General features: G+C 46.6%; 1 protein-coding gene across 6 annotated transcripts in view; it reads left to right on the forward strand.

Annotated features, from left to right (window-relative positions):
* LSAMP (limbic system associated membrane protein) overlaps positions 1-27,926 on the forward strand; it is a 1,038,741-nt gene that overhangs the window by 984,681 nt on the left and 26,134 nt on the right. For all 6 annotated transcript variants that reach the window (XM_080393375.1, XM_080393373.1, XM_080393376.1 and 3 more), the window contains 2 exons: positions 22,942-23,076; positions 27,011-27,131. In XM_080393375.1, the coding sequence (XP_080249501.1) occupies positions 22,942-23,076; positions 27,011-27,131 (256 nt within the window). The remainder of the gene's footprint in view (positions 1-22,941; positions 23,077-27,010; positions 27,132-27,926) is intronic.

The following is a 27,926-nucleotide window of genomic DNA, read 5'->3' on the forward strand; positions in this document are numbered from 1 at the left end:
GTAGAATTAATTATGGCTGTGATTCATTATGGGCAAAACCAGCTAAACATTTCTCTTCTATTTTTAATTTTGCATTTGAATCGTGGAGTATATGAAACCCAAGATAGGGTCTGAATTCCTGGGAACAACTCCATTTCCAAATGCATATGTAGTGGAATTGCCAGGAATTGGAGAAAAGGTGCAGAGAGATAATCTGATTTTTTAAGGATTGAAAAGTCCCTCCACTCTTTTGCAGTTAATCTTAGCTGTTGGTGGTGCCAGGGCGGGATGTCCAAGGTCAGAACGAGCCAGATCACTGAGGTTTGGTTAGATTTGTTGTTTTTTAATGTAAACTGTGTTTTGTGCAAGGACTGGTTAACTTTTCCTCTCCTTTCCTTTTTTTTTTTTGGGGGGGGGGGGGGAGGGGGTGGTGGTGGTCACTATTATTATTACTACTATTGCTATTATTATTACAAGTTTGCAGTGGGTTTTTTAGTCATCTGTGTTCAGCTCTCTTGAGAGCAATGAAAAGAAATCAAACTGCTTTTGTGAGTTGTGGCAGAAGAGTGCAAATAGATTGATTAAAAACGCTGTTTCTTTTTTTAATTTAAACAGAGCGGAGGCTTGTGGGTAATGTGCATAATGTATGCTCGGTGGTAACAAGCCACGGTGGGGAGAGGGGAGGAAAGCGAGGGAGAGAGAGAAAAAAAAAAAAAAAGGAAGTGGAGCCAGTGTTGTTCTGCCTTTAAACACAAGATTGATTTTACATTTTCCCTGTGTGTCACTTTCATTACTAGCAAATTAATCCTTCTCTCTGAGGCCTGAAACTTATTTCTGGGGTTTCTCATAAGAAAATAGCTTTTGGTGTGCTACCTATTCTTAAAAAGGGAGCTCAGGGCTTGGCTACATAAGGAGGTTGCACCTATTTAACCAAAGGTGTAATTTTAAAATTGACCCTGTTATAGAGGTGCACATGGCTGGCTTATTGTGATTTTTACTTTACTGTGAATCTGCCTGTACTGACAGAAACACAGCTCTTGCAATGATGTGAGAATGCTGATCAGAGGATGGGTAGCATCACTTTAACCAAATCAATAAAAAGTTACCCCTTCGTAACTATCGCACCTTGTTCGGATAAAGAAGGCATCTACGGAGACGGGTGGCCTGAAGGATCAAGCCCTCAGCAAAGGCTCTGGGGAGGAGGCTGTGAGATGTTTCTGACACGGATGCAGTTCTGCAGTGCAGCATCGCTTCGGAGCGCAAGGGTCCACCGGCTGCTGTAACCCACGGGGACCGGGGGAGCTGCCTGGCCTAAGAAAGGGGCAGGTATATTGAACACTCATTTTAGGCCAACGATTCCAGACAGTTAAATGGTTAAATCATTGGACTGCCTAAAGCTACAAATATATTGCAAGCTGAGCAAACCGTTTCGCTGCTGCTGGGTTTTTAGGAAGGGCACGCTGGTGATTTGTGGGGTTGCTCTCTCTTCAGTCCTCAGGTCCTGGTACCATGTGTAGAAATTCGGACTTGCTTTGTTTCTGTCTGAGGTATCTCGCATACCTAGATCTTAGATCACCTGTGCTCTCATTACAGAATTTGGGGTTCTTTTGGGTTCAGGTGGGTTTTTGCAAGGTGTACTTTTTTCAGATCCAGAACATACAGTCGTTGGTCAAGTCGTTGGCTGGTTAACAAAACCTGCTGCTGCTTTGTCTGTTTTGATGCCTCCGATGAAGCGAGAGGGCTGTTCTGATTCCGTTCTGGCTCAGAAAGCTGGAGTATGACCCACAGACACTTCCTTCCCTAGGTTAACGTTGACACTTTCATTTCTATTTAAGGTGACTAGGAGGGTCACAGCCTGCCCCCCTCTTTGAGGATCACTGGCCAGGTGTGGCCCCAGGTCTGTCTGGATCCATGGTCCTGTACCATAACGGGGCTGTCGTCTTGAGATCTCTCGTGGCTGCCTAGCATCTGGGTTAATGCAGCAGCAATTTTTCACCATCAGTTGCTGTCATGAAGTGTAAGTGTAAGAACAGGGTCTTTGGGGCTGACCCGAGCAGGTTCCTGCAGCCCCGGCGACAGCAGTAGCTGGTAATTAGCTCGGGAAGGGTGGGAAGAGGGGCTCCATCTTTCCTGTTGAATATCAAGCAGCATGCAAAAATAGCCGTTTGCAGCCACGGTGAAGATTTGCTTCTATCCATGAAAATCCAGCATGTTTTATCTGACCATAGGTCAGGTGTTTGTTTGGATTAACAAACAAAAGGGATGCCAGATGTAAAGAGGAGAGCAACTGTTTTTAAATCAAAAGGACTCTTATTTTCTCTCTTCCATCTAAAAACTCTAGTGGCAGCGTTTCAAGATGCTTAGGCCATGTTTCAGTGAAAATGACTGCCAACTTTTCCTTTGCTGTGCTGTGGCCAGCTCTAACGGAGGATCTGGTATGTGATTAGGCTTCTTAAGTGGCAGGTGGGCGAGTGCATCCACTTACGGAATTATTGTTGAAATGAGGAGCTTTTGGGACTTCTCTGCAGGAGCTCTGAACTGTTGGAAGCATTCCATCTGATTTCTCAAAAATGCTTGCTTATAGCCTGGAAAACTGCTGTCTTTACTGCTGCCTTTTGGATTTACTAGAGCCTTGAGCGAGCCATTGGCTTCTCTCTGAGCATGTACTGGTTTAAATACACCCATGCAGAACAAAGAAGATCTGGCCAGGCTGTGTTCATTTCCATTCTGACTGACTTAAGGTGAAGGGTGCCCACGAACATCTGCAGGACTTGTTACCGCTCAGTGGGCAAGAGCTTACCAGAAATGTTGGACTGATCATCTGCTATGTGCACTGGGGGGTTTATAATTGACCTCTTTGCTCCTGCCTTAGCAGAGGACAACCTTAGTTTTTACGCTTCAGACAAGCACAGTTCAGACTGAATAGATCTTCACACCAAGACCTAGGACCCAGCTCTGTTCTAGTCAGAATAACTGGCAAAAAATCCCCAAAATTCTTTTCTGGGAAGGAGGAATCTCAGTTTGGATGCCTACTTGTAAGGCTGTCATTGCCACAGTTCTAGATAGCCTGTACTACCCAAGGGACTCCTGAAGGAACATGACATGTGATGGGCCTTGATCGATGCAGAGACGTCCCAGAAGCCCGCAGAAGAGAGGAGAGCGCCCATGTAGCAGCAGGCACGTGGATGCATGATGAGTATAGCAGTGATCTGTCTCTGACCTGGTTCGGGAGAGCAAGGGCTGCTGCAGGGCAGGAGGGAGGACACTGGCAGAGCTGGAGGGCTCTGGGATTTGCCCACGATAGTGATGTTTGTACCTGGGGTGGTACAAAGCTTGTCTTTTCCAACTGCCAAATGCATCAACATTGTAGACCAGGGAGAAAAAAATAAAGTATTACAGAGATTGGAGGGATGGGGGGAAGGAGTATTATGCTGATTTGTTTATCAGGAAACAGAACTTTACTGGGACACAATACAAAACCACAAGCACATTATCCCACTGCGTTTCCAGCTCCAGCACCAGCTTTTTTTTTTTTTTTTTTTTTTTTTTTTTTTTCCAGGTGAGGTATTATTGTGTTAATACTTGCAGGAGGAGGGAAGAAACGAGTCCAAATGCCCCTGTTTGAAACGTCCTATCAGTGCATAAAATATGTCTGCGGATTTGAGAATTACGCTGACTTCACAACAGTATATTTCAGATAAATAATTTATCTCCTGCAAACACATTTCTGTGCTCTTACACATCCATTTGTTTCTGGAAAGCAGCGGGGGCGACGGGGAGGCAGGAGTGATTGGTGCTCGCTGGGGAACTTTCTGTGGAGCCGCCTGTAGTTTAGGTGTTGTTGGCCGCTGGAGGTAGGGTTTTGTTCTCCCAGCCACCAGCTCCCACATCATAAATAAAGCCATTTTGGAAACAAGAGGCACCTTGAGCTAAAACTGGCATTTCTCACAACATTGGCAGATCAAGCCAGCAACTGTTGATTTTAAATGTTTAATGAGCAATATGTTGCTGATTCTGGTCATAATGCTGTGTTTGCCTAACCTTTCTCGGTGTGCTCCCTTCTGCTGTATCACTGGCAAGTTTCCAGGAAAGGAGGAAAGGGGAAAAAAAAAAAAAAACAAAAAAACCACCAGGAAGGGTGAAGCAGGGCAGAGACAGGAGGAAAACTGAACGACTTGAGGAGAAGGGGTGTAAAAGGCAGAGGTAGAATTTAATTAAAAGGAAGAGACAGCAGCAGGATGTTGATGCTATGTCAGAGTATCAGGGAGTGCAGGGAAAGATGACTTTTCCCTGCAGAGATATTCTTATTCATACTGAGGGAATTGGAAAAGAAAGGCTGGTTACTAGGAGGAGGTGGACAGGAGGAGCTGCGTGGAGGTGAGCCCCAAACCAGGGAGTCTCTTGAGATGCTTCAGTTATCTGGTTAAAAGCAGGCAAATGGGAAGAGAAGCAGCATTGTACAAAGCAGGAAGATGCTCAGTTACTTCCATGTCAGGCTCATACAACGCTCACTCTAAAGACGATCTCCAGAATGCTGGTTTTTTTCCAGTTTGTTTTTGTTCGACCTCAAACCCCTGAGTGGTTGAACGTAAGCCTGTTTGATGCTGGGTTGCAGGTTGGCTATAGAAAGGCTTATGAGCAGGTGTAGGTATCTCGGGGTACCTTCCTGAGAGTACCTTCCTCAGAGGCTTCCTTGACGAGTGGAGGTAGGAACATGCAATGGAAACAGAAGGCGGCTGCTTTTATAGTACTAAAAAGAAGCTGCTTTTGCTGCTGCTCTCATCCTAGACGGGACCTTCCTTCTCCTGGTGTAGGTACTTACCATTGCTGGCTGTAGAAGGCCAAGCCCTCACACTTTATCCCACGACGTGTGTGCTAGGGGAAGCACAAGGCTGAAAATATTGGATGCTGAAGTCTTTTCTCTTTGGAATTGAGAGGTTTTGGGCAGCACCGTCAAACCCTTCCCACTCGTGCACCTTGGACACTCCTCAGCAGGAGTTATCCATGGAGTTACAACGCAAAAACTGTGGAAGTTTTTTGTAATGTGTTGATTTGGCTCTTGAGTGAGACCAGGCATTTTCTCATCTTCTAATCATTACCTGTTTGGCTGATGTTTAAATCAATGACTGTGTGCCAAATATTCACTGCCCTATTAGAAAGCCTCTTTTTGTTTTACATAATGGTGCATTTATTGCTTCCATTGCATGTACAGCACAGTATATATTGTCCAAAAGGGAGATATAGATACTAGGTCATACTTGGGGAAGGAGGATTTTTTATTTTTTTTTTAATGAGGAGAATATCAGTTTTGCAATGCTTGTTATACTTTCATTTCCAGCCTGCTGCATACAAATTGTGTTATATAAAGTTGATGACACACAAATATACGTATAGAAAAGTGTGCGCTGAGACACTGTGAGACAGAAGCAGAAAGCAACAGGGCACAGAGGGTGTGTTTAAGAGCTGCCTTGCCAGGGAAAGGGCAGTGGTCCAGCCAGGCCACTGTCTTTCCTCCAGCAATGAGAGAAGTTTATGAAGAAGATAGTGTCCTTTATTTATATAACTGCTTGATTTGTTGTTTTTCCTTCATGGGTAACCCTATCACCTCCTGAAGTTACTCGCTTCCTTGTTAACAAGTGAGAGTGAAACATGGATGTATGTTCCGCAGTAAATTTTCCATTTCTAAGAGCAGGTGTGCATGAGATTGCTGGATTGACCTTCTCTCTCTACTTTTTACTCCTGTTTTTACACCACCGTGATACCTTCTGTTGTTTTCTTGCTTTCTTGATAAATGTCCTAAGCATCAAAGCTAGTAAATGCGGAAGATTTTTAATTAGCCTTGAGCTTTTCGCCAGGGTCCTCAAGAACAAATAGACACAAGCCCTTAACAGTTCAAATCGAACATATCTTCAGTGGGTCATCTTCAAGGAAATTTCCAGCGGCCCAGCTTCCCTAGGTGAAGTTCTTTGCTGCCAGCACCTCCCAGCGGTTTCCTTTTAACTGTAGCGTACTCCATCAGTTGAAGGACTGGGTTTTGCTACCTTCTCCCCACTCCCCCACCCCACCCCACAGCCCCAGTTCAATTCCCTACAGCGTCAAAGTCACATGAAGTCTTTTCCAGCCACGTGGTGTGATGTGGCATTGTCTGTCTTGGAGCAATCGCCCCGTGTGTTTGCCACGTAACAGACAATTATAAAAGCAAAACAAAGCTGAAAGTATAAGAACTCTCCTCCCAGATGTTTCTCCAATGCACTATTCCTCTGTGAATGTTTTTTGTCATTGCAATAGCTCAACTGAGTTACAGTCAGGTTTCGGTCTTTTAGGCAGATATACGAGTGGAAGGAGAAAAGGGTTGGAAGATAAAAAAGAGAATAATAGGGGAAGAGGAGGAGGGAGGGAGTGTAAGAGGGAGAAGTGAAAAGACAAAAAGAGTTATGTGAACTGAAGAATGGAAAAAAAAAGGGTGAGAAACTGGAAGCAGGGGGGTGATGGGTCAAAAAGCAGAAGAGGTGATTCAGACCTCGGTGATGGCAAGGTCTGAGACTTGTGAGCTTTTCTTGGCAGGGCAGAGCCCTGTAGAATGCACTGTAATCTCTGTCAGGGCCCTTCAGTTTAGGGGCATATAAATGGAGTGGGGTTTATTGCGAATTCTGGTTAATAACCTTCTCAAAGGAGAAAACTCATGTATTCTCTTTGAAATACAATTTCTTGTCTCATAAATTGAAACAGCTGCGACTGTTCCCTCTGCACACAATTTTTTTTCATCTTTTGCCTTTTTTGCTGGGTGTATGCATATGATTTTGCTTAATGATTTTTCCCTGCAGAAGGAACTCAGAATGTGGTGCTGTATACAGGTTTGTGATCAGTGTCTTTGCACAAGCACAAGAAAAATGCCTTGGGCATTTTCTGCTTTTAGAGAGGAACAAGTGTTAGGCTATTAGTCTGAATCTAACTTAGACTGCATTTCTCCTGAGAAAACTCAGTAGGAATTTCTGCAGCCTCATTCCCTAGAAAGACTCTTGCCTAAGCTGAGATTTAATCTGTCACCTAGACTCCACTCTTGGAACTGGAAAGGCTGCTAGCACCTCCATAGCTACCATGCAGAAAGCAGAGAAGAGAATATAGGCGAGCATCTCAACAGCCTGTGGTCCTGCCACAGCTCTTAAGGCATGGCCTCCTGCACAGGGCTGGTGCTGGGCACCACGGTGCAGATGGGGAGTGGTATTCCCACCTGGAAAGGGAAACAAGACCATCTCTCTCCTTGTGACTCTAAGCAGTGCTACTCTCTGCCAGCATCAACCCTTCTCTGTCTCTCTGAGGGCTCCTAAAAGTCTGATCTTTCTTTTTTCTTAATTGAAAGAGCCAAGCTTGCCTTTGGGCCAGTGCAGAAATCAACCACTTTTGTGTATGACTCTGTGTGCAGAAGCACGGACGGGGAGTCAGATCTTCCTGCCTCCAGCTCACTATCTGCTCCAAGTTAAAGTGGTCAAATCCCTGAATCATTAAGCAAGTGACAGATGAGTTAACATAGCATGCTGGCATGAGCAGCACACACAAATGTCCCGAGGAGGTTCAAATTCAGAGGGTTATATGTCACCTTCAGCCAATTTCTGTGTGGAAAGAGCTCAGGAAGGCTTTTTGGTTAAGTGAAGAAACACCTAAATAGGTATCTCAGTTTCTCATTCCTCCAGCTCTCCCCCATGACTCCCTACCAGTGCCTCCAGCTGGAAGAGGAGACAGGTATAGAAAAAAACCCAGATTTTTCAGATCTGAGTGGAGAGCTCTTCCCCGCCTCATAGCAGACCTCAGCCTTCCCGTTATATGTGACAGATGAGAGCCTGTTTGGGCAAGCTGCACGTTCAGGAGATCACAGAGCAGTGAGGCCATTTCTCATGCTGCGTTAGGAGCAGAGCTTGGTCTCCAGCAGGCTGGGCTTTGTCCCCATCCCCTCTTGCAGCATCTTCCTGCTGCATCCCAGCTTATGGGGTCCCTCCTGTGCATCCATCAGGTGGCCCAGCTCCACTGCGTGACAAGCTGCCGCAGCTGGGAGATGTGAAGAGCCTTTGCCCACCAAAACAGACTTGCAAGTGAGGGCACCGAAACCTCAAATGACCCCAGTGACACACGACCAGAGAGGCTTACAGCGTTTCTTTCCTCCTTGAGCCTCTTGGCAGCTACACTGGCCTCTGTGCAGACCAGGGTTTGTTCACAGCCTAGGGAAAGAGCCTAGGGGAAGAAGAGGAAAAGAAATGCATGGGAGCTCTTCCAGGGCTACATGGAAAGTGCTGCAGATTATCTTCTAGATTTCCTGCAGTGCTGGGATTATCTGAGGTTTGTCACTATGGCTTCTTCCTTGCCTTTTTGATCCATGAGTCCCAGACTGTCTCGTAACATGGAGCATGTTATTAACTGAGACCTTCTAGGGGACTTACCTGTATTTGAAAAGGTAGCAATGAGAGCACTTGCTTTCTTAGGAATGGGATGGTGGTTAATTGGGTATTTTATCTGCCTTTAATGAAGTGAGGCAGGAAAGTAAGGAGCAGGAGTCAGCACCAAACATTCCCACTCTGTCCCAAGCCTTCGCTATCAAACATTGTGGGAACTACCTCTCTTCCTACTTGTACGTCCAGTGCGTGCATACACACCATCTAAGTGTCTGAGGCTCTTAGCGATACTGCCAACAGCTTGGTATTGCCTGTGGGCAGTGAAATTGCTTACCACAGATCAATATGCCTGTTATACATCTCCTTAGTTACCCCCTTGTATGTTGTACTCCCACCCAGCACTAACTGCGTTCACCACTGCTTTCCCATGGCGATCCACCTTGCTCAGAGCTCTGCTTGCTTGCCCTAACCCTCTACACCCCCTCGCTTTTTTTTAATTAACCTTTCATCTATATCTCATGCTCTGTTTCTCATTTCCTTATCTATTACCTTTTCTGTCCTTTTCCTGAAGACTTGTGCCTCACAATCTATCTTTGATATGTCACTTTTTAAAAATTTGTTGTTCTCTTGCCAGTTCTTCCCCTATTCTCCATTCTCCTTCCTTCTCTCCCCTTCCTTCTCCTTCCTGCTTGTTGCAATCCCACCTGTAAATGCAAGCTTATACTGCCTGGGCTGTCTCAGGACCTTCTGCTCCTGAAGCAGTGAAAAAATACAGTCTGCAGGTGAATTTGCCATTTTAATGTAGTTAACATTCCTCCCCTCCTTCATCTGTTCCGCAGTCGCAGACTGCTGAGATTAGTGGCATAAAGTCCCACCAGGGTATTGACATAACCTATAAGCCAGGAAGTTGTTTTAATCAAACCCAGCATCCCATTTGGAATGCTGGACTTAGAAATACAAGGACAGCAGTTTTGAAAGCAGCTGAGAAATAAGGAAATAAGTGTTTGGGGAGAGAGGGTTTGAAAACCTTTTTTTTAAAATATTATTTCAATAACTTATGGTTAGAAGTTGCAGGATTATTTTTTTTTCCCACTGAGTCCTCACCTATACCCAGTGCTCAGGTGGAGTATTAGTGTTGGAGAGGTGATAAAAAGGAATTTGATTGGATGGCTGGATTATTAAGAGGGGCTATTACCCAGTAAAAGTGTCAGAGGACCTCAGTCCACGGGGCATGGATGATTGCTGTGGATGAATTCCTGGTCCTTGGAGGCCAGGTGGGAAGGCGTGATTGTCGTGTTTTTCTCCCACCCCCAGTAAAATTTAGAGCAGCCTTGGATGAGCCGCTCATAAAAATGTCTGTGATGTTGCTTGGAAAGCAGTGAACCAAAGAAAGAAGATACCCAAAGTTATTTGTCAGTCTCTAACTCACCAACTCCACCTTTCTCTGTTTCCCTTCGTCCACTCTTTCTGTTTTCTAAAGAGACAGTGTTTGTCAGCGTATCGGTATGATCCACAGGTCAGCAGAGCAAGGGCGAAGTATTGACAAGCCGTTGCCCATGCTTCCAGTGGCAAAGCTGGTGAAGAAGAAGAAAGTGCTGCAGTAGAAGGAGGGGTGACTGGATGCTGCATACTGTGCTGGCAGTCAGGACGCCTGCTGTCAGTGCAGTCCGGTGTTGCAGCACTGTAAACTGCCAGGAGAGAGAGAAGTGGCCCATTTGCAGCCTTGGTTTGTGTGTACGGCGGCATGAAACCCACATAAAGCATCCAGTTTGTACATTATGGTGATGAGAGACAAGGGGAGATTTCTGTCCCCAGCCGGTGATCAGTTTATTCACTGAAGTATGAGGATTGATAGCACTTGTCACTATTAGCCCAGCTAATATAGCTGCAGATGCTACATTTAATCATATAAACTATGCGGCGCAATTGCAGAACAAGGGCCTCTGGCCTGCACCACTGGAAAAGCAAGCGGAGCGGATTCCTAAAGGGCTGATAGAGAACTGCAGTCGTCCTGCATCCTTCTGACAGGAAAAAAGAGGATGTGTCCTGCTTCTGCGTGGCACTCCGTGTAGGGTTTTGTGTTTGCGTGTGTGCACGTGTGTGGCTTACTGACAGCACATGAGAGAACAGAACGAAAGCATCTTCTGCATGTCATCAAGAGTATGTGTGGGAGAAAGCAGAGCTCCACTGTGTATAGAAGCAAGAAAGGAGTGGTTAGGGCGGGAGGATGTGCCCAGTCCCCTTTGGCTGTCTTTTCATAACATCATATACCTGACAACCTTGTCCAAAAGGAGAGTGAGAGCAGTTGGGATGTGGTGCTGCCCAGCAGCGCAGCTGTGTAACGCAGGGAGCAGCTTCTATGCAGCTAAGACCAGAGCCCTACAACAAGGTGTTTGCAGCACGATGTGGACAAGTTAGGAAAAGAAAAGGAAGGTCTGGAGTTTCAAACAGCAGCCTCCCTCCACTTCTGCTGCTTTCCAGGAGTGTTTGAAACCAGCCATTACAAGTTTTCAGCCATTAATGAGATCTCTTCTCTTGTCCCGCCGGCCAAAAGGTGTTCTGTCACGGGTGTCCGTCAGGCTGCATGGATGCCAGCAGCATGCAACGCTTGGGACAGTGGAGGCAAATGGCACTCAGAGCTGCAGTCCTCTGAAAAAGAGAGGCAACAGAGGAGCGCCCACTCCCACGTCATGTGCAGCTCTACACGCAACACCGCAGGCACACCCCTGCACGCATCCTCTCACCCTCACTCCCTGCCTGCCATCCTTCCCCCATGCACACCCTCATGTTAATGCTTTGTCACACTTCCAGTCCCACACCCATGTTTCCACGTGTATTTTTTGCACCACCCATGCACATGCACTACACGCGTGTAGTTCCTGTGTACTCTTTCAGCCACCTGCATTTCTTCTGGTATCCCCACGAGCTTTCGCACTGCTCTTCTTACGATGCTTGGCAGCTCTCGCCCGCGTGTCCAGCTGGTACTCACCCATGCTCGCCATGCTCTCACGTTCTCTGTCTCTGAACACCCAGCCCTGTAACCCAGCTGTTATTAGTTTGGTTCAGTCATGTGTGTCCTGTCAGACACACATCTGCAGTCAAGTGGCCCAGAACAAGACTGGCATCTATCGGGGTTAAAAATTAATATGCTGGGAACATCCCTCTTCTCTAAACTCACACCCTGATAACATAGCCCCCAAGGGGAAGAGTTTGCAGTGTAAAGATAACTGGTTTGTGGTTTTCACTGAAGGAGCTTGAGGGAGGAAAGTCCAGCCCAACACCTAGCCCTTCAAATGAAGTGACTTGTCAAGTATGCAACAGTGGCAGAGATCTGAGAAGCAGTAAATTTAGCAGCACTCACTTCCACTGACAGCCTGTCATGTGCTTGAAACATAAATAGTGGTGGAGACAAATCACTGCTGTTTTCCTATTAAGCTTTGGCCCACTGGCCTCCTGGCTTGCCAGCAGCATTTCTACCTGGTCTGCTGGCATGTCTCATCTCAGGGATGGATGTGCCTCCCCGCTGCAGGCTTTGGGAGAGTCGGGATGGGAATTACCATGCTGTTATTTCCTCAGGTGTCCTTGGTGTCTGGGTACTTGCTCCTCAGCTGATGGATTTCTTGCTCAGGCCACGCGTTGCCGGCACCTCCTCCCTCCACCCAAGGTTGAGGAAACACAGACGCAGTCCCTGGAGGGCTCGTGGCTTTCATCCCTGCCCCTAGTTTCTTCCACATAGCCTGGCAAGGTCGTGCTGATGGAGTACATGAGGCACTGATTTGAATACGGGAGTAGAGGTGAAGCTTTCCAGTGCACCTGAGTGACTCGGAAGCACAAATGACATTGAAAGCCACTGGGTCTTGTCCCATTAAAGCATTTAGTGGCTTTTGGAAACCCTGCTTTCAAGCACTAATTATTATATAACCATTTAATAAAACATGCCATCAGAAGCTCACATTAATCTTTGCAGAGATGAGAGACATCACTTAGTGCTCTAAATTAAGGAAGCAGGAAAAGGGACTGAGCACATTTCCCCTTCTTCCCCCTCTTTAACAGTTTTGATTCCTCTTCCCCTCACTCCTCAAGGAAGATGAAATCATGCTGGTGATTAAGGTGGTCCACTTTGTGTTGGTTTAATTAGAACAACTGCTGTTTCAGTTACAGTAAAACTCTCACTGGCGTGCAGTTGCAAAGGCACTCTGATGGGACCCCTGCCTCTTCAGGAGCTTTGCGGAAAGGAGCCAGTGAGCCCTCAGCGTAAAATTGATGGTTTCCCAGCTTTCTTGAGTCTTTGGGCTGCCTCTGGCTCCTGTAGGGCCTAGAGGCTCCTGTCAGAGCAAAACATCTCTCTCCCCAGAGGAGACAAATGTATCTGGGTGGTTGGGAGGGGAGAACGAAGTGCATTCCTGTCCTTGGCAGTGACAGGTGGATACAGAGAGGTGAAGCCCAGTGAGGCACTTTTTATTGGTATGATTGGCCATGGTGTTCTCACGCCAGCAGTGTTACACTTGGAAGTCTTCTGTAAATATCACTACAAGAAAGAATACGAGGGAGCTGGGATAAAGGCAATGAAATATCTTTTTGGTTTGCCCTCCGGGCCCTTCCTTACCCCTAACTGAGGGTGTAAGCTGAAAGAAGTCAGAAAGGAGTTGGTTTGGAAACTCTTTCTTCTACTTATTTTTTTCTGCCTTCTCCCTTTCTCATGACCCTCGCCTTTTTCCCGTATCCCTGGTGGAGCACCTCTGCCTCACAGCCATGATTTGCAATAGTTAGTGCTGGTGGCCAACAAACTGCACTTTCTGTGGTAGGAGTTGCACCAGGGAGCTGAAAGAGCTCAAAGTCCGGGTCTGTATTTCCTCTCCGCTTGCCTGCCCTGTAGGGCTGTACAAGCTGCGGTGTTAGTCACAGAGCAAATGCCTTCCTCCTCCTTTGCAGTCAGTTCCTTGAGAGGTTGACAGAGAGAGACTCCTGATTCTTTGGAAAGCAAGGGAGTGGCTAACAGCATAGGAATTAAATATCCTGGACTGAAGCAATCATTTATCTGGACCACTGTTGCTATGAATCAACTGCAGATGATAATATCACAGGAGCCAGCCCAATTGATCAGAAGTCCCTGCAGCATGTGAGCCCAGACAATATCTTCCCAACACACCCCACCCTGCCTCAAAACCTCTGTGATCCTTGCTTTGATACCTGGCAGTGCTTCATGCCTGCTCAATCCTAAAACCAGCCATTTAGCCTCATCTCCTGATCCCTTGTTGTGCTCCCTGGAGAACAGCCCCTTTGCTCCTTCTACCAGGAGCAGATATACGGGAGATGGTGTCAGGCAGTCACTGTGCTGGATCTAATTGAGAAACATTGCAGCAAGGAGAGTGGTCAACAGAAAAGCAAACAAAACGATTTTTCAGGGAGCTAATCCACCTATACAAATATTGGCGCCAGGCATCACAACACACTGACATGTTTTTGAAAGGGTAAATCTTGCTGAGGGGTGGCTTAGCTCTTTGACCTCATTTCCTCAGTTGAAAACTATAGCTCTGTAAAAGATCAGTGGCAAGATCCAGGCTGATACGGAAATCCTGGTGTTTAGGTTTTAGTTGTAAACTCGGTGTTCAGAGTAGCCTCACTGGAAACAGGGATGCGCTACAGGAACTGCCATCTTGCAGAAGCACAGGAGGTTCAGGGGCTGTGTGATCTGGTCGTGAAATGTTTGCCTCCAGCTTGCAGAGAAAGAGCCACAGCAATGTGCAAGCTTCTAAAGTAATGGGTTTTCCCATTTCAGGTAAATCAGGGCCAATTCGTAATTTCTCAAGCCTTCTTCCAAGTTTGAAACATAAAAGGATGGAATTATATGGGCTAAGTTGGGAATTTTAAAATTTTTGGTAATTTTTAAGTTGGATTGAAGTTCTGGGTTCATTCTTACCCCCTCATCCCAAGAAGTATGAGCAGACATAAGACAGAAAAGAACGAACCCATTATATTTAAAAACAGGGAAACCTTTTCATGGATGCCTACAAAAGCGAGCCACTGACTCTAGCACAATAGTATATTGAGCACATCTTGCTCTACGGGAGACACAACACTCTTGTAAGGAACATAACAAGGATTTTTAAAGATGTCACCAAGCACAGACCAACCCTATAGTTCCTAGATTGACAGACCGGCACAGTTTGTACCACTGAGTGTCATCACATGAGGTTTCCCTCAGGTCTGGGACTGACCTAAGGATTTGTGGAATTAAACTAGAGACTACATTGCAGTCCGTCCCTGCTCTTCACTGGCAGGACAGAAACAAATTCAGGCTGGCTTCTTGTGGACCTTGCCCCAGATGGGACTTGCTGCTGGTGATCTTTTCTTTGGCCTTGGGTCTCTGAGGAAGAACTTGTCTCCAGACTGTACAACGATGACAGCCTAAGTGCTTTGTCCAGAATGGGAGAACTTGCAGCGAAAGGAGTACATGAGGCCAAATGAAAGGAAACCAGCTGACAGAGTCAACGAAGGCTGGAACGGCTGACTGCTTGCTGTTGTATTTTAATTGCCTTTCATAGGTTTCCATGATGTGCAAGAAAACCCAGTCCCCTGCATCAGCTCTCGGCTTGCATTACCTTCCTGTGCTTAACACAGGTGAGGAAACAAACACCGATTTATCTCCCCCCCCTCCACTGTTACTCTTGCCAGGGGCAACCACTGGCCCATCATCTTTTTGTAAGTGGTGGAGGAAGAGGGCGCAGCTCCCAGCAGAGCTGACCACACTGCTGGGAGTGAGAGATTGGTGTGCTGCCATCCATGTGTGCACATCAAATAACCCCCGTGCCTCGGCTGCCATTCTTTGCCAGAGCTCCTGTTTTCAACCTCTGTTTTATTAGCTGCTCCAGCATGGTCCCCCTCAGCCCTGGGGACTTGCCAGCTCCTGTCTTCGTAAGACACTCAAAGAGCTGGTGCCATCTCAGTGGTTCATCTAGCTGATGCCACCCTTCTAACTCACATTGCTGCAAAGTAACCTCCAAAAGGCAGCAGGCAGAAATTCAGGGATGCAGAAACAGTGCAACTATTGGTTCATTCATGTTTATATGTCATTTTCTTGGCAGTAGAATTAAGCCTTGATATTTGGTAGCATAGTCATGACAACTCACATTGCAGCATGCAACATTTAGGGAGTATAATATTGTAGCTGTGACATTAGATGACTTAATTTAGCTCATGGTTCGTAATTGACTTTACACATTGGCATCACAGCCAAATTTTGTGCAAGAGCAAATTCATCTATCAAAAAAAATGCTGTTTGTGTTCATTAAAAAAATGTTAGCAAATTTGGGCTAAGTTCAGCAAGTAATTTTGAAAAAAAAAAAGTTTAAAAATGTCATTTTCTTTGACATTAGATCATTTTTTTAAGAATTGTATCTCAAGTTCAGACGGAACATTAATTCCTTCCTCTGGTTCAGGAAAGAGCAGAAGCAAACCACTGGTGAAAGAGAAGGCTTTGACCTGAAGCAGGGCTGTATTTTGTTTCAGGGAGTTGTTCCCTTTTTTTCTTGTGTTCACGTGTGGATTTTCAATGGAAAATCTAATCAGTTGCTGAGATGCAGTAGTATATTGCACACCTGCTCCATGCCCACACTCAGGGTTGTGTGTGAGAGAGTGTGATGACCTTTAGTGGTCATTTATGAATATGAGTGAAGAGGGGGTGGAAATTCAGAGATGCAGCAGACCCGCTGTGGCTGCTTCAAGAAGACAGCCCCCCCCCCCAACACGCACCCATGGCCAGGATGCAAGCTGCATCTGAGCTGTCAGCTCTTGGCTTCCAGCTCCTGGGCAGAGACATCAGCGACAGCAAGTCGTCCCAAGTGGTCTCTCCCACTGGGTTTGGTCAGCACTGTCCCTCTAGAGAGAGCACAGAGCCAGCCTTCAGTCTGGGGAGGCTGCTTTCAACCTGGAAAGTTTTATTTGCATGCTAGATGTGTGGGGTTTGGGGAGAAAGTCCCCACAAAAGTCACAGGCTTTCTTAACCCCAGCTGTGCCAGCAGGCGCTCGTGCTGCCCCAGCCAGGGAGCTCCTCGGGCGCAGTCCTTGGCTGGGGGGGGCACGGCAGCCAGCTTTGCACGTAAGGAGAAAATGCGATTGCTGATGAGCAAGGTCCCGTGAATGCCAGGGGAACCCATGCCAGGGTGTTTCCTTCTGATCTGACTCATTCTCATTCATGAAGCCAGAGCCAGGCCAGAGCCCTCCCTGGCACTGCACTAGTTTTTTGGTTTATGTGTAATAGCTACAGACCTAAGGGCATGGGAGGCATGAGGCCAGCTTAAACAATAAATACCCTGCTGTGCCTTGCTGCTTAAACAGAGTAATTACTGCCTTACTACATGTGACCCCTCTGTTCCTGTCCCTCTGGCAGTTGTTATTTCATGGCTCCCTTTACACAAGGGACGTCTGCGCCTCTCTCCGTGCCGTACATCTCTCTGTTTGCCACCGTCTCGCCTCCTGTCTTTCTCACTCGCTCTGTCTCAGTGTGTTTCTCTTTGTCAGTAGCTGACTACCATTTTCTCTTTTCTCTTGCCACTGTGAAGAATGTCACTGCATTTCTCTCTCCCAGCCACTGTCCCTCTCTTCATTCATTCGTTCCCCCTCTTATTTTTCTCCATCTATTTTTCTCTTGCTCTAAAGAGAAAAATGCTTCCCCGTGTTCACCACTTCCCGTGCCACGCTAGTTTTTTCTGCCTTCCCTCCACACTGTAGCATTGTAGCACTAGCTATCCCTTTGCTCATCCACCATCTGCTGCTCTCCACTGATCTCTTTGCTAAAAACAAGCCTCTTCAACGAAGGGACAAAAAAAATTGCAAAGCTCATTGGAATCTGTGATGGCTGAGGAGACAGAGACTGATAAATGAAAACTTCAAAGTTTTGAATTTAAAAAAAATAATATCCCAGCTGTAGGTAAAACAAAAAAAATTATGTCAAAGGCTCCCTTAGCTATTCTTGTCTTTCAGAAGCCTGTTCCTAGGGAATGTAAGGTGCAGAGGGAAGGAGGGAAGTTAGGTGAGCAAAACTTTAAACAATAAATGGAGAGTGCAGAGAGAACAAAACCTGCAGTTCGGCACTGGAAGTTGCTACACACAAAACTTCAAATGGTATTTATTGATTTGCAATCTTTTTTATCTTCTTGCATCTTGTTTTAGGCAGAAGAGGGCCCAACAAAGATGCATAACCCCTTCTGCTCACAACTACAAAGAGGCTTGGAAGGAAAACAAACACAGAAGCAGGGTATCTGATCTCTTTCTCCACATACCAAATGCAAACAGATACTTTCAGTGGGTCTGAACTTCAGTTTAGTTTAAGACCACAAAAGTATTAAAAAAAAAACAAAAAGAGAGAGAGAAAAAAAAAAATATAGTAATTTCTGCACAAGAAGGAGCCCAGTGTTGGATGGACAGACAGGAGAGGACAGAGCAAAATGTGGCTGCAACCTCTGCAAACTAGCTTACCCTTTGGAGATGTAAGGAGCTAGGGCATGAAGGGAAAGGCCTCTTTGGCAGAGCACAAGGCTGAAGGCATCGCTGGTCCCTTGACTACCCGAAATGGCTGTCTGCACACGGTGCAAGAGGGTTTTCATCTGGGAGTGTGTCATTTCTAGAAAGGAAGAGTTTATTTGAGGAATGAGTGATGGTGCGTGGCAGCGTAAGGGGCCATTTGGGTGGAGGTGGGGAGGACCCATAAATACATGGGGAGGGTGTAAGCCTGTGTTTCTGCACACAGTGAGATTTTTATATATTAAAAATATAAAATATATAATCATAAAACACAGAATATAATATGCATATTAAGTAGCTCTCTCTCGTACATATACGAGAGCATAGGCTGCTGTGCATGCCAACAGGGTGACAATGTGCAGACTCCGTGGGGTTGTAGAGGGCTATCTCCAAAGGGTGGGGGAGAGGGGGGCTTCTTGCCAGCAGGCTAGGATTGCCGAGCAGGTTTGCTGTTTGAGTTCATTATTTACGTTACTGGGTCCAATTAGGAAGCCAGGGGACAGGAAATGTGGCTGAGGCAAGCGGGCCTTCAAAGCCTTCCCTCTGCACACATCAAAGCCGGCTGCTGCAGATCCCTCTGCAAAAAGGGCTCTGCCAGCTCCGAGCAGCAGCAGCCGCCTGGCTCACTCTGCTCGGAGTCATTCCCTGTTGGTTTGATTGTCAAGCCTCCCAGGCTCGTAGCCTCTATCTCCAGCCTCCAGAGCAGAAAGCTTCTCTTTCTGATTTACTGGGACAGAGTTAAGGAGCTACAGCTTGGCAAGATGGTGTTTAATGGGGCTGCAGCAACAATCCAAGTTAACTATGAACATGTGAAGGGCAAAAAACCTGTAGGGAAGAAGGTTTCCTGGAGTTGTGGGAAGGGATGCTTTTGGATGAGAAGAACTGTGCTGCATGTGGGGTCATTCGCCCTGGGAAACTTGGAAGGCTCCTCACTGGGAAGGGGTTGTCCTGAACCAGACAAAACAGCCAGGAGACAGCTCTTGTCGGTAAGGAAAGTTTGGCGGTAGGGTCAGGATTACGTCCCTGAATAACACACTCAAGGCAAGTATCTTCTTTTAATGGGAATGGAGTGGCTCGCTTGCCAGGAGCTGGCAGTCCCTCTCTTCACCTAATAGAATATGTTCATTGTTATCAGTACCAAAGAGCATTGTCCAAGCCTTCTCCCTCCCTGCTTTGATAAACTGCATAGTGACAACCATCAGCTCCCTGCCAAAGCTGGCTCCCGCACAGAAGCGTTTGTAAACTCGCTCGGTGTGTAAAGCTCTGTTCCTGTTCCCCCCGTTCCCCTTTTGCCTTAGAGGTTAGAATTAATATGACTCACCTAATCTGGCTGCCAGGGTGAATTAGTGAAAACATCTCTACAGCTCTGTGCAAGATATCACAATCTGACATTTTTCTAACACACCATGATACATCTTCCCTCTCCCTGATCTGTACTAGGACACGTCAATTTTATATAAATGATTTTTGTTGGAAATGGTTAACGTACTCTTAGAGGGGACAGGGCTGCAAGCAAAAGGGCTAGTCTTACAAGTGAGAGTAGCCGAGTTCTGGTAGCAAAATGTTGATGCTCAGGGTTGAAACAGGTCACCAGTGCAGGGACAAGATCAGTGCTACCACTATTTCAGCAAGAGACTGTCACAGAAACTTTCCCTGAAGTGTCATGCTCCTATCTGCGTCCTGGAGCAAGGGAATGAGGAGCTGAATGGGCCTACTGATGCCTTTGGCATGCCCTTTACAAGAGAAGCCCTCCCTTTCACTCATTCCCAGAGAGCTGCACTGGGCAAACCAGCAGCTCATCATGCCTTGGGAAGGGCTGGCGCAGCTGTGAAAGCTCTCCTGCTGGACATGGTACGGGCTTAGGCTCTGAGTGCATGTGTGTGTGCAGGGGAGAAGCTGAAAAACGTCTTCCCATAGGACAGTACATACCCTCTGAGGATACTTTGGAGCTCCACTGATGTGGTTCTCTGACAGACAGATTTAACAACACCCTTAATGAGGGTGCCACTCCATTAGAGCTGGTTAAGTCACCCTCAACCCTCTTTTCATTACGGTGACAGTCTTGTGACAAGGGCAAATTGCAGGAGAAGCAAGTCCCACTTGGAATGAACCCTGTGTATAAACAAGGCAGAATTGCAGAGCAAATGATTTGCAAAGCAGAGGCAAATTACGTTTTAACCTTTTCTTTGTGAGTCTTTCCCTGATGTCTGATTAACTTTCCAGTCAACTGGCTGACCTACCAACTGGGAGTGCTGCTGTGAAAGAAGGGGAGTGTTGGTTGTCAGCTGAAATTGGGGGTGGGATTTTCAAAGAGCATTATTAGCAGGTAGCAGTATGTGATAATATCTGGGAATTAAAAGAGTTCCCAAGCAAAAATGAACGACGCTATGGCAAAAACACAAACAACGTATTGACTGCACAGACGGCAGCACAGTGCAGAAGTCGTGATGCAATTCTTCATCTGTGTTCAGCCATGGCAACACCTCATCCAAAACGCTGCGTTCAGTTTGGGGTATTGCACTTCCAACAAAATGGGAACTTGTCAGTGAGGTCTAAAAGGAAAGAGCAAGAATGATCAAGGGTCTAAAAAAACCTTACCTACAGAGGAAGGTTGAAAGACCCTGGCAATGTTCAGAAAAAAAAAAATATGGAAAAAAAAAAAAGAAGGATGACAAGTGAGGGAGGAACATAAGTGATTTAAAAGTTGATAAAAGGCTATTGCAGAGAAGGAGGGAATGATTTGTTCTTTTTGTCTATAGTGGCTAAGACAAAAATAATAGCTTTAAATTGCAGCGGGGGAGACTCAGGTCAAACTTCAGGGAAAGTGCTCCAGTGGTAAGGACAGCGAAGCATGGGAACAGATCGTCTGGAGCGGCTGCAGAGCCTCTGCTGCTGGGGAGCAGATGGCTGCCTCCCTGGCATGACCCATGTGTCCTGCCTTGAGGCTGGGCAGTGGGCTAGATGGTGACTGAAGTCCCTTCCAGTACTATGACTCACCTAACTCTAGTCCTGCAGGGGTTAAGATCCCCTAACATACTTGTGATTTACAGAGATAAGAAGTACCTGTGAAAATCCCACCCTGCTTCCTTCTGCACTGATGCTCCCTAGCATCAGCCTTAGAGCATAGCAGAGGACAGAGCGCGTGTCCCAGAGCAGTGGGTGGGCAGCAGGGGCCAACTTTGCCTCCTTACCTTGTAAAATACACTGCTGCCAGGCAGTAAGGCCCTTCAGCAGGCAGTCAGGGGATGTGGAAACCTGCAGCCAAGCCGCTGTAAGTTTTAGGCTTAGCAATGAGATTCCAGCTCACCCGAACATCTTGTAGGAGCTGGAAAAGGAACTGCTGGCTTAGCCCCACTGAAAGAGAGGGGAAACCTTGTCTTTACATGAGCGTTATACAGGGACGCTGCTGTTTTCATGCTGAGTCTCCGTGACAGGGGGCGGTTTTCCCCTAGAACGGTTCTGAAAATTGCCTGGGGAAAAAAAATAAAATAAACCCCACAAAAATAATCGTGAAAGGGACATAGTTCTGAGCTGATTTTGAAGTTGCTGAAGTCCCTACCTTTGATGCAGAAGGGAAATGCATGCAGCTGGCATCGCCAGCGTGCGTGGCCAGCCTGACCTGGGCGACGCGCTGCAGCAGGCTGTGCCCTGCGCTGGGATTCGCGGCAGGCAGCTCCACGGGAAACGTAGCGCCAGAGACATGGCTTAGCCACGGCCTTCACGCGGTGCCACAGAGCCAAGGACACCAGCCTCGTCCTCGCAGGCACTATTTGAACTCCATCATTTAATGGAGTTCAACTCCAAGCGTTTAATGCAAAATGGGCAGGGTTTCAGAAGTGCTCGGCACCTGTCGAGCAGAAAACATCTTCTGGGCAGAGAGTTGCCTTGGAAAACCTGACAGCTCTCTGAGGAGCCTGAATGGGAGCCATTGCGAGCTGACTTTTTTTTTTTTTTTTTTTTTTTAAATCTGGCTTTTACCCTTTGACAGCTGGGGGACACTTTCTGTATACATATACAGACACGCAACTGGGGCTTGTGGCTTTGCCTGCTGCAGACCAGCGCTTGCAGCCCTCTCGGAGAAGCAAAGCATCTCCCTTTAACCTGCTGCCAGCGTGGTTCAAATTCTTCCCAGGAGCATCCATACTTTGCTTTCTGCAGGAATAGGGTAGATATACCGGTCCTAGTATTTCATGCCTCCCTGGCACCTTTCATCCAACAATTCTAATGTGTTTTACATGGGTTAACCTCACCGCCCTTGTCTGACCAGGAGGTGATGGGAGAGGGGGGGCTATTAGCCACAGTTCATAGAGGGGGAGCAAGGGAATGACTCACCCAAGGTCATACAGTGAATTAAAAGCAAGGCCACAGACCTCCCCTGATTCCTGCCCCCGGCTGTAACCCCAGCGCTCAAGTCACTGCTTTCACGACTCCGCCAGCGAGGCAGCGCAGTTTAAATATGTCATTTGGTATGTACAGTAGATCAGGGATTTGTGATGATTATTGGTCTCCACAGATCAAATTACACTTTGTTTCTCTCAGTTTGGCCATGTTAACAGTAGCTCGGTCTGATTGATGACACTTTGACACTTCACGGTGGTGGTTGCTCTCAGAGACAGAAAGACATTTTTCACAGTTTGGCAGTAGAGAAAAGGGTGCTGACAATACACCACCACATCTGAGGACCCAGCTAGCCCTGAACCAGCCCGTCAGCCACAGGCTGACTAACATTCCCTGGTACTCAGCCATCACACCCGTGAACTTACTCTGGTCTCAGGTGGTGGAGATTTTGCTGCTTGGCCTGGACAGCCTTTAAGATGCAATGCTTTGGTACCACTTGTATGCTTCCCTCTAAATTCTCAGAACCCAGGTTTTCCGTAACTAAATTAAATGCTAGTATCTTGCCGATATGGCTTCTGAAATAACTTCAAAATCACTCGTGACTGTTGTTTATTTGCAGAATCCCTGTTGTGATTGTTCCTCCGTAGCAATTAAGCAGAACGCTTCCCATAACTGAATGCCTAACAGAGCTACCATCTGTATTTTTCTATCCTACCAGGCAGAGAGTTTGAAGGCGAGGAAGAGTATCTGGAGATCCTAGGGATCACGCGAGAGCAATCGGGCAAGTATGAATGCAAAGCTGCCAACGAAGTTGCTTCAGCAGACGTCAAGCAAGTCCGGGTCACTGTGAACTGTGAGTACATCGCAACTGGAGCAGGTCAATGGGGAGAGCTTTGCCCACAGGCAGGGGTGACTTTAGGATAAATAGAGAAACTTTTCTGGCTTTATACTGTACGATCTTAAATGGAGAGAGGGGAGGACTGGGGAAACTTATCTGAAATCAGACACTTATCACAGGGTATAGTTTGTCCCTTAAACCTGGTAATATATAAGAAAAAAAAAAAAAAGAAAAGAAAAAAGAGTGTGAGAGAAAAAAAGAGAGGAGCTGTGAGTTGCCCCTGTCTCTCCCCTCAGAAACACTGGCGATGCCTTGTTTTCACTCATTGATATTCAGGAGAACAGTAGCGTGAAAAGAAGCTTCAGAAGGCAGCAAGGAGCGATAACGATGGTTCAGCCGGTTCAGAGCAAACACACGCCTGCCCGCACCCAGCCGTCTCAGCAGTGCCTACATGGGTATCACAGCCCAGGGGCCTGGGGGGGCGTGCAGTAGAGGCATGTGTTAATGAGAGGGTGCAAAAACTTTACTTTTATGGTGGTTTCAGGTCATTAGCCTGAAGCCATCTCTAAGAGACCCTCCGTGCATCAATGCAATACACAAAGGGGCTTGAGCAAAGGATACGGCAATCCACCTTAAAACACCGAGAGGCACAGTTACCTGTGGCTTACATCCACACTTGTATGAGTGGGGCGTGGATCACGTCACCCATACGTGCTTAGACAGATGTCCACTTCACTCTGCCAGCATGCTTCTCTCACAGTGACACAAGATATTTCAGACTGCCATTACTCTTACAGTTCAACATGTGTATATGTCCATCTCCATATTTGTATGGCTCATATTTGACACTAGAGTGATTTAAAGTGAATATCCCCATCTACCTGCCCTGTTTCCTTGCTTTGAAGGCTAATACCTCTGCAGTAGGGATGGATGAATGGGAGATATATCTTCTCCTGACCTTCTTCAGTTTTCATACCAGAATATTAACCCAAACTGAAACTGGAGATGGTTACAGACGTGTTTCAGGGTGCATATGCATGGCCTTGATTCATGGGTAGCACTCTTGGGGAGTGGGTTAGGGCAGGCAGCTGACGGCAGCAAGTGTTTCAGCCCATCCCAGTCTTAATTTGCTACCACAGGTGATTTTAGCACATCTTAATACCACTCTTGCTCTTTGTCTCTTTCTTTCCCTTTGGGCCATCACATCAGATCAACTTGTCTGTCTTGTTTAGAAGTCAAGGTTATAGGCTCCCTGCAGCATCTTCAGAATCCACAGAGTTTTTTTATAGTTCCCTTAGAAATTGGGTGGCAGTGGTTTAGTACCAGCTGCTTCATGGGCCAAATTTGGCATTAATGTGAAACTGTAGTAGCAGATTTTCTGCACTAAAACTGTTGAGGTTTTTTTCCTGTCAAAAACAGCTGAGTTTATAAACCCAAGACATTCCATGAGAACCAATTAATATTTTCAAATATTTCTGTGAAACATAATTTCAACGATGCTTTTATCATGGTTGAAACAGATTGTTTATATAAAGTCAGAATGTTTGATTTCTACTTACTTTCAAGTCATAGTAACTGTTATTTTTATTATAGTAAGATCTTAAATATTTTTACTGTTGGAATATATGAAAATATAAATTGGTGGATTATTTTAATATTATTATGTGGCCTAATTTGTAATGTAAGCAACTTATAAATTCCTTCAGGACAGATCTTTGCTTTTGAAACAAAGGGAAAAAAATCTAATGGGTCATGAGGGCCAAGCACAAGAAAAAAAGTCAGTCCTGTTTGGGGATTGAAAGCTAGACATTTGCATACAGCTTTTCTTATCTTGCTTCCTTAAACTATACCACGAGCAGCTGAAGTGTGAAAACTACAGTAAATTTGAAAAATGGGACCTTCTCGACCTCTGGAGCTTCCTGGCCATCTCTTATTGTCCGCTGATGCTGTGGAGCTCGTAGCTTGTCAGCGCAAACTGCAGGAGAGAGCATCCTCGCTTTGCTTTGGTCTCACACTACCACCGTGAGGCTTCCTGAGTAACGGCCCTTGCTCATCACAGGCAGGGAAACTGAGGCCTGGGGAAAACAGCTCAAGGGGAACCACTCCTGGCTTCCTCAACAGCAAGCAGCTGCTTTCTGAGTACGATAAGGCTGGTTTCTTCAGAGCCACCGTCTGCCGCTTCTCCTGGGAGAGCACTGCAGCGAGCATCCCGCCTCTCGCTGAGCGGGCAGCCGCGGGGCCAGCAGTGCCTTAACAAAAGCGGTGGCCACTGGGGTATGGCCAGTCCACCGGTCTGGGCGCTGTCCTTTGAAAAGCCGAGGAGGGTGGCCAAGGCAGGGACTGCTGAGAGCGAGGGGCTGGGTGCTCTGGCGCCCGCCCAGGGAGCTCACGCCTGCCGGGGTAATTTTCTAGGCCCGCAGAGAGGTACTGGTTCATCTTGTGACTCACCTCTTGAGCTGGATTCAGTGAAATGGAAAAGGTTTGTCTTGCCGCAGACGGCAGGAAGATAGACTGCTCGAACCAAAAAATCGAAGAAGGTTGCTTAAAAAAATCACCTTCGCTATCCTTTTATTACCCCTCCTCCTCTCCAAATTAAAATATTTACGTGAACCCACAGCCTTTGAATGTAGGATCCTATTTATGTACACTTATTAATATTTATGATGTTAGAGGGCACACTGCAATATCCCTAAAGCCCTGCATAAAATCCCGATTAAGGTCAGGAAAGGGATCACATTGAGATGGCTAATGTGTTCACAAACAAACTTCTTTCTGTATATTTTCCAGACAGAATTATTTTTTTCTTTGACTGACACAATCAATTTTGATTCTTTTTTTGGCCTTTCAGTGCTGGGATGGATACAGATGGCAGATCTGAACTCTGTACATGCAGAGTATGCTTTATGGTAACTTGAGTTTCAGCGAAGTAGCTGTCTGAGTCGCAGCCCCGTAATCTCAGGGAATGCAAGTATTAGTGATGAGAGACAAAGCTCTTATTCCCTGATCCCTCTCAGCAGCCAGGTGGAAATAATTCTGCCTTTTAACATGTAAAGCTTGTCGCTTAACATTTTGAACATGGGGCTGGGATTGAAGATGCTGGTGCCTACCCCACCTGGCACCCAGCCAGCACTAAGACCTAACTCAGGTGGAACACACCGATATGTTCCCCAAGGGGGGGTTTTGCCCATGGCACAATGCTCAGCCTTCAAAGTAAGCAGAGGTGGGAGCACCATGCTGGGCTGAGGGCAAGCTTCACACAGAGCAAGCCCTCTTGGAAGCTGTGACAAAGCATGATGTCCAGGAAGGTCTGGGCAGGATTTGTAACCTTAGACAACTAAGGGAAGTGTCTCTACAAGTGGTCTGGCTCTCAAAGTTGCACCCACAGCTCCTGGTAAAGCTCTTTCCTTTTAAGCCATGAATGTATTTCTGTCTCATACATGTTGTCTCGGTCCTTTCCTTTCTTTATTATAGTTTTGACATTAGACACAGAGGTTGTATGGAAAATAATTTTCATGCTAGTGCTAAATTCCTACTTTATTCCTTTTACTGTTGCTGTCTTCCTTTACCCTTGATAAAGTCTTTCTGTCTTCTTCTTCTCTCTGATGAGCCCATGTGAACTAGAGATCCACAGGTAAATATTCATAAATTACAGAAGTCCATCATTAACCTTAACTCTCCCTGTGTATGCCTATGCATTTATGACAGAACTTTATTCAGTGTTGCTAAAGAGAAGCACGCGTAAGGAGCAATGCTAACGCAGTGTATTAGGGAGAGTTCAAAGAGCAGCATTCTCCAGAGAAGCAGAGCGGGCAGCGTGTGCCACAGCAAGCAGCAGCCGTGGGCCCCCACTGGCCGAGATGGTTTGCATGAGGAAGCCAGCCCTGACACAGTTTCACTGTTTTGTTCCACCTGGAAGTGTGTGAAGTGACCATGTGTTTCCTTCCTGCAGACCCTCCCACCATCACAGAGTCCAAGAGCAATGAAGCGGCCACAGGACGACAAGCCTTACTCCGGTGCGAGGCATCAGCAGTGCCCACACCTGATTTCGAGTGGTACAGAGATGATACCAGGTAAGACCTGTAGCTTGCCTCTTCCCTTCTCTCCTGTTTAGCCCTCAATAGAGGATCCTTAAAGAATCACTTATCATGCTCCCCGACTCTTCTCCTCAAACAAATTACTCTTCACAAACCATGTAAGTCATGATGGTCACATCAGACTCAGCAGAGCCAGCATGGTGAGGGCTGGAGAAGGCAATCCCTGTCTGCAGTGGGGATGTTGCAGGAAGTGCAGAGGAATTGTAGAGGAATGAAGGCAGTTAATTATCATTGATAACTTACAGCTGTGGGCTGGCTTCAGGGGCGGTGGGTTGGCTGACGTGGATAAGGTGCAGCTGTGGCTGGTTCCTGCTAAGTAGTTAATTAGCTCTGAGGGGTAGGGAAGAGGAGCAGCTAAGGAAGAGAGACCTGGAAGAAGCAGAGGGAGGAGAGTGAGAGAGTGTACCCTGGAGGTAGGAGTGGCAAGGATGCAGCAGAGGCAAGAAGCAGAGTGGACTGGCCTGAAGAGTATGAAGAAACAGCATGAACAGTAGATGAACCTTTGAAACCTTGTGGGGGATCGGGGGCTGCGCAGGGGTAAGGTACAGGAACTACTTACTGAAGTTAACCTGGGATGGGATGGTAAAAGCCTTGTTGCAGCTGGCTAGTTTTGATAGTGCTGTGAAAGAGCTCTTGCCTTTAAGTCAGTTGTGGGCCAATAAAGACATCACTAGCGCTTTCTTCCTGATGGTGTTCATGTATTAAATAGCCCATGATAGAGAAGGGGGAAAAAAAAAAAACATCAGGCAGTGTTATTCTCCAAGTAGGTAA

The sequence above is a fragment of the Falco punctatus genome (assembly GCF_963210335.1).
Source record: "Falco punctatus genome assembly, chromosome: 6".
NCBI classification, from domain to species: Eukaryota; Metazoa; Chordata; class Aves; order Falconiformes; family Falconidae; genus Falco; species Falco punctatus.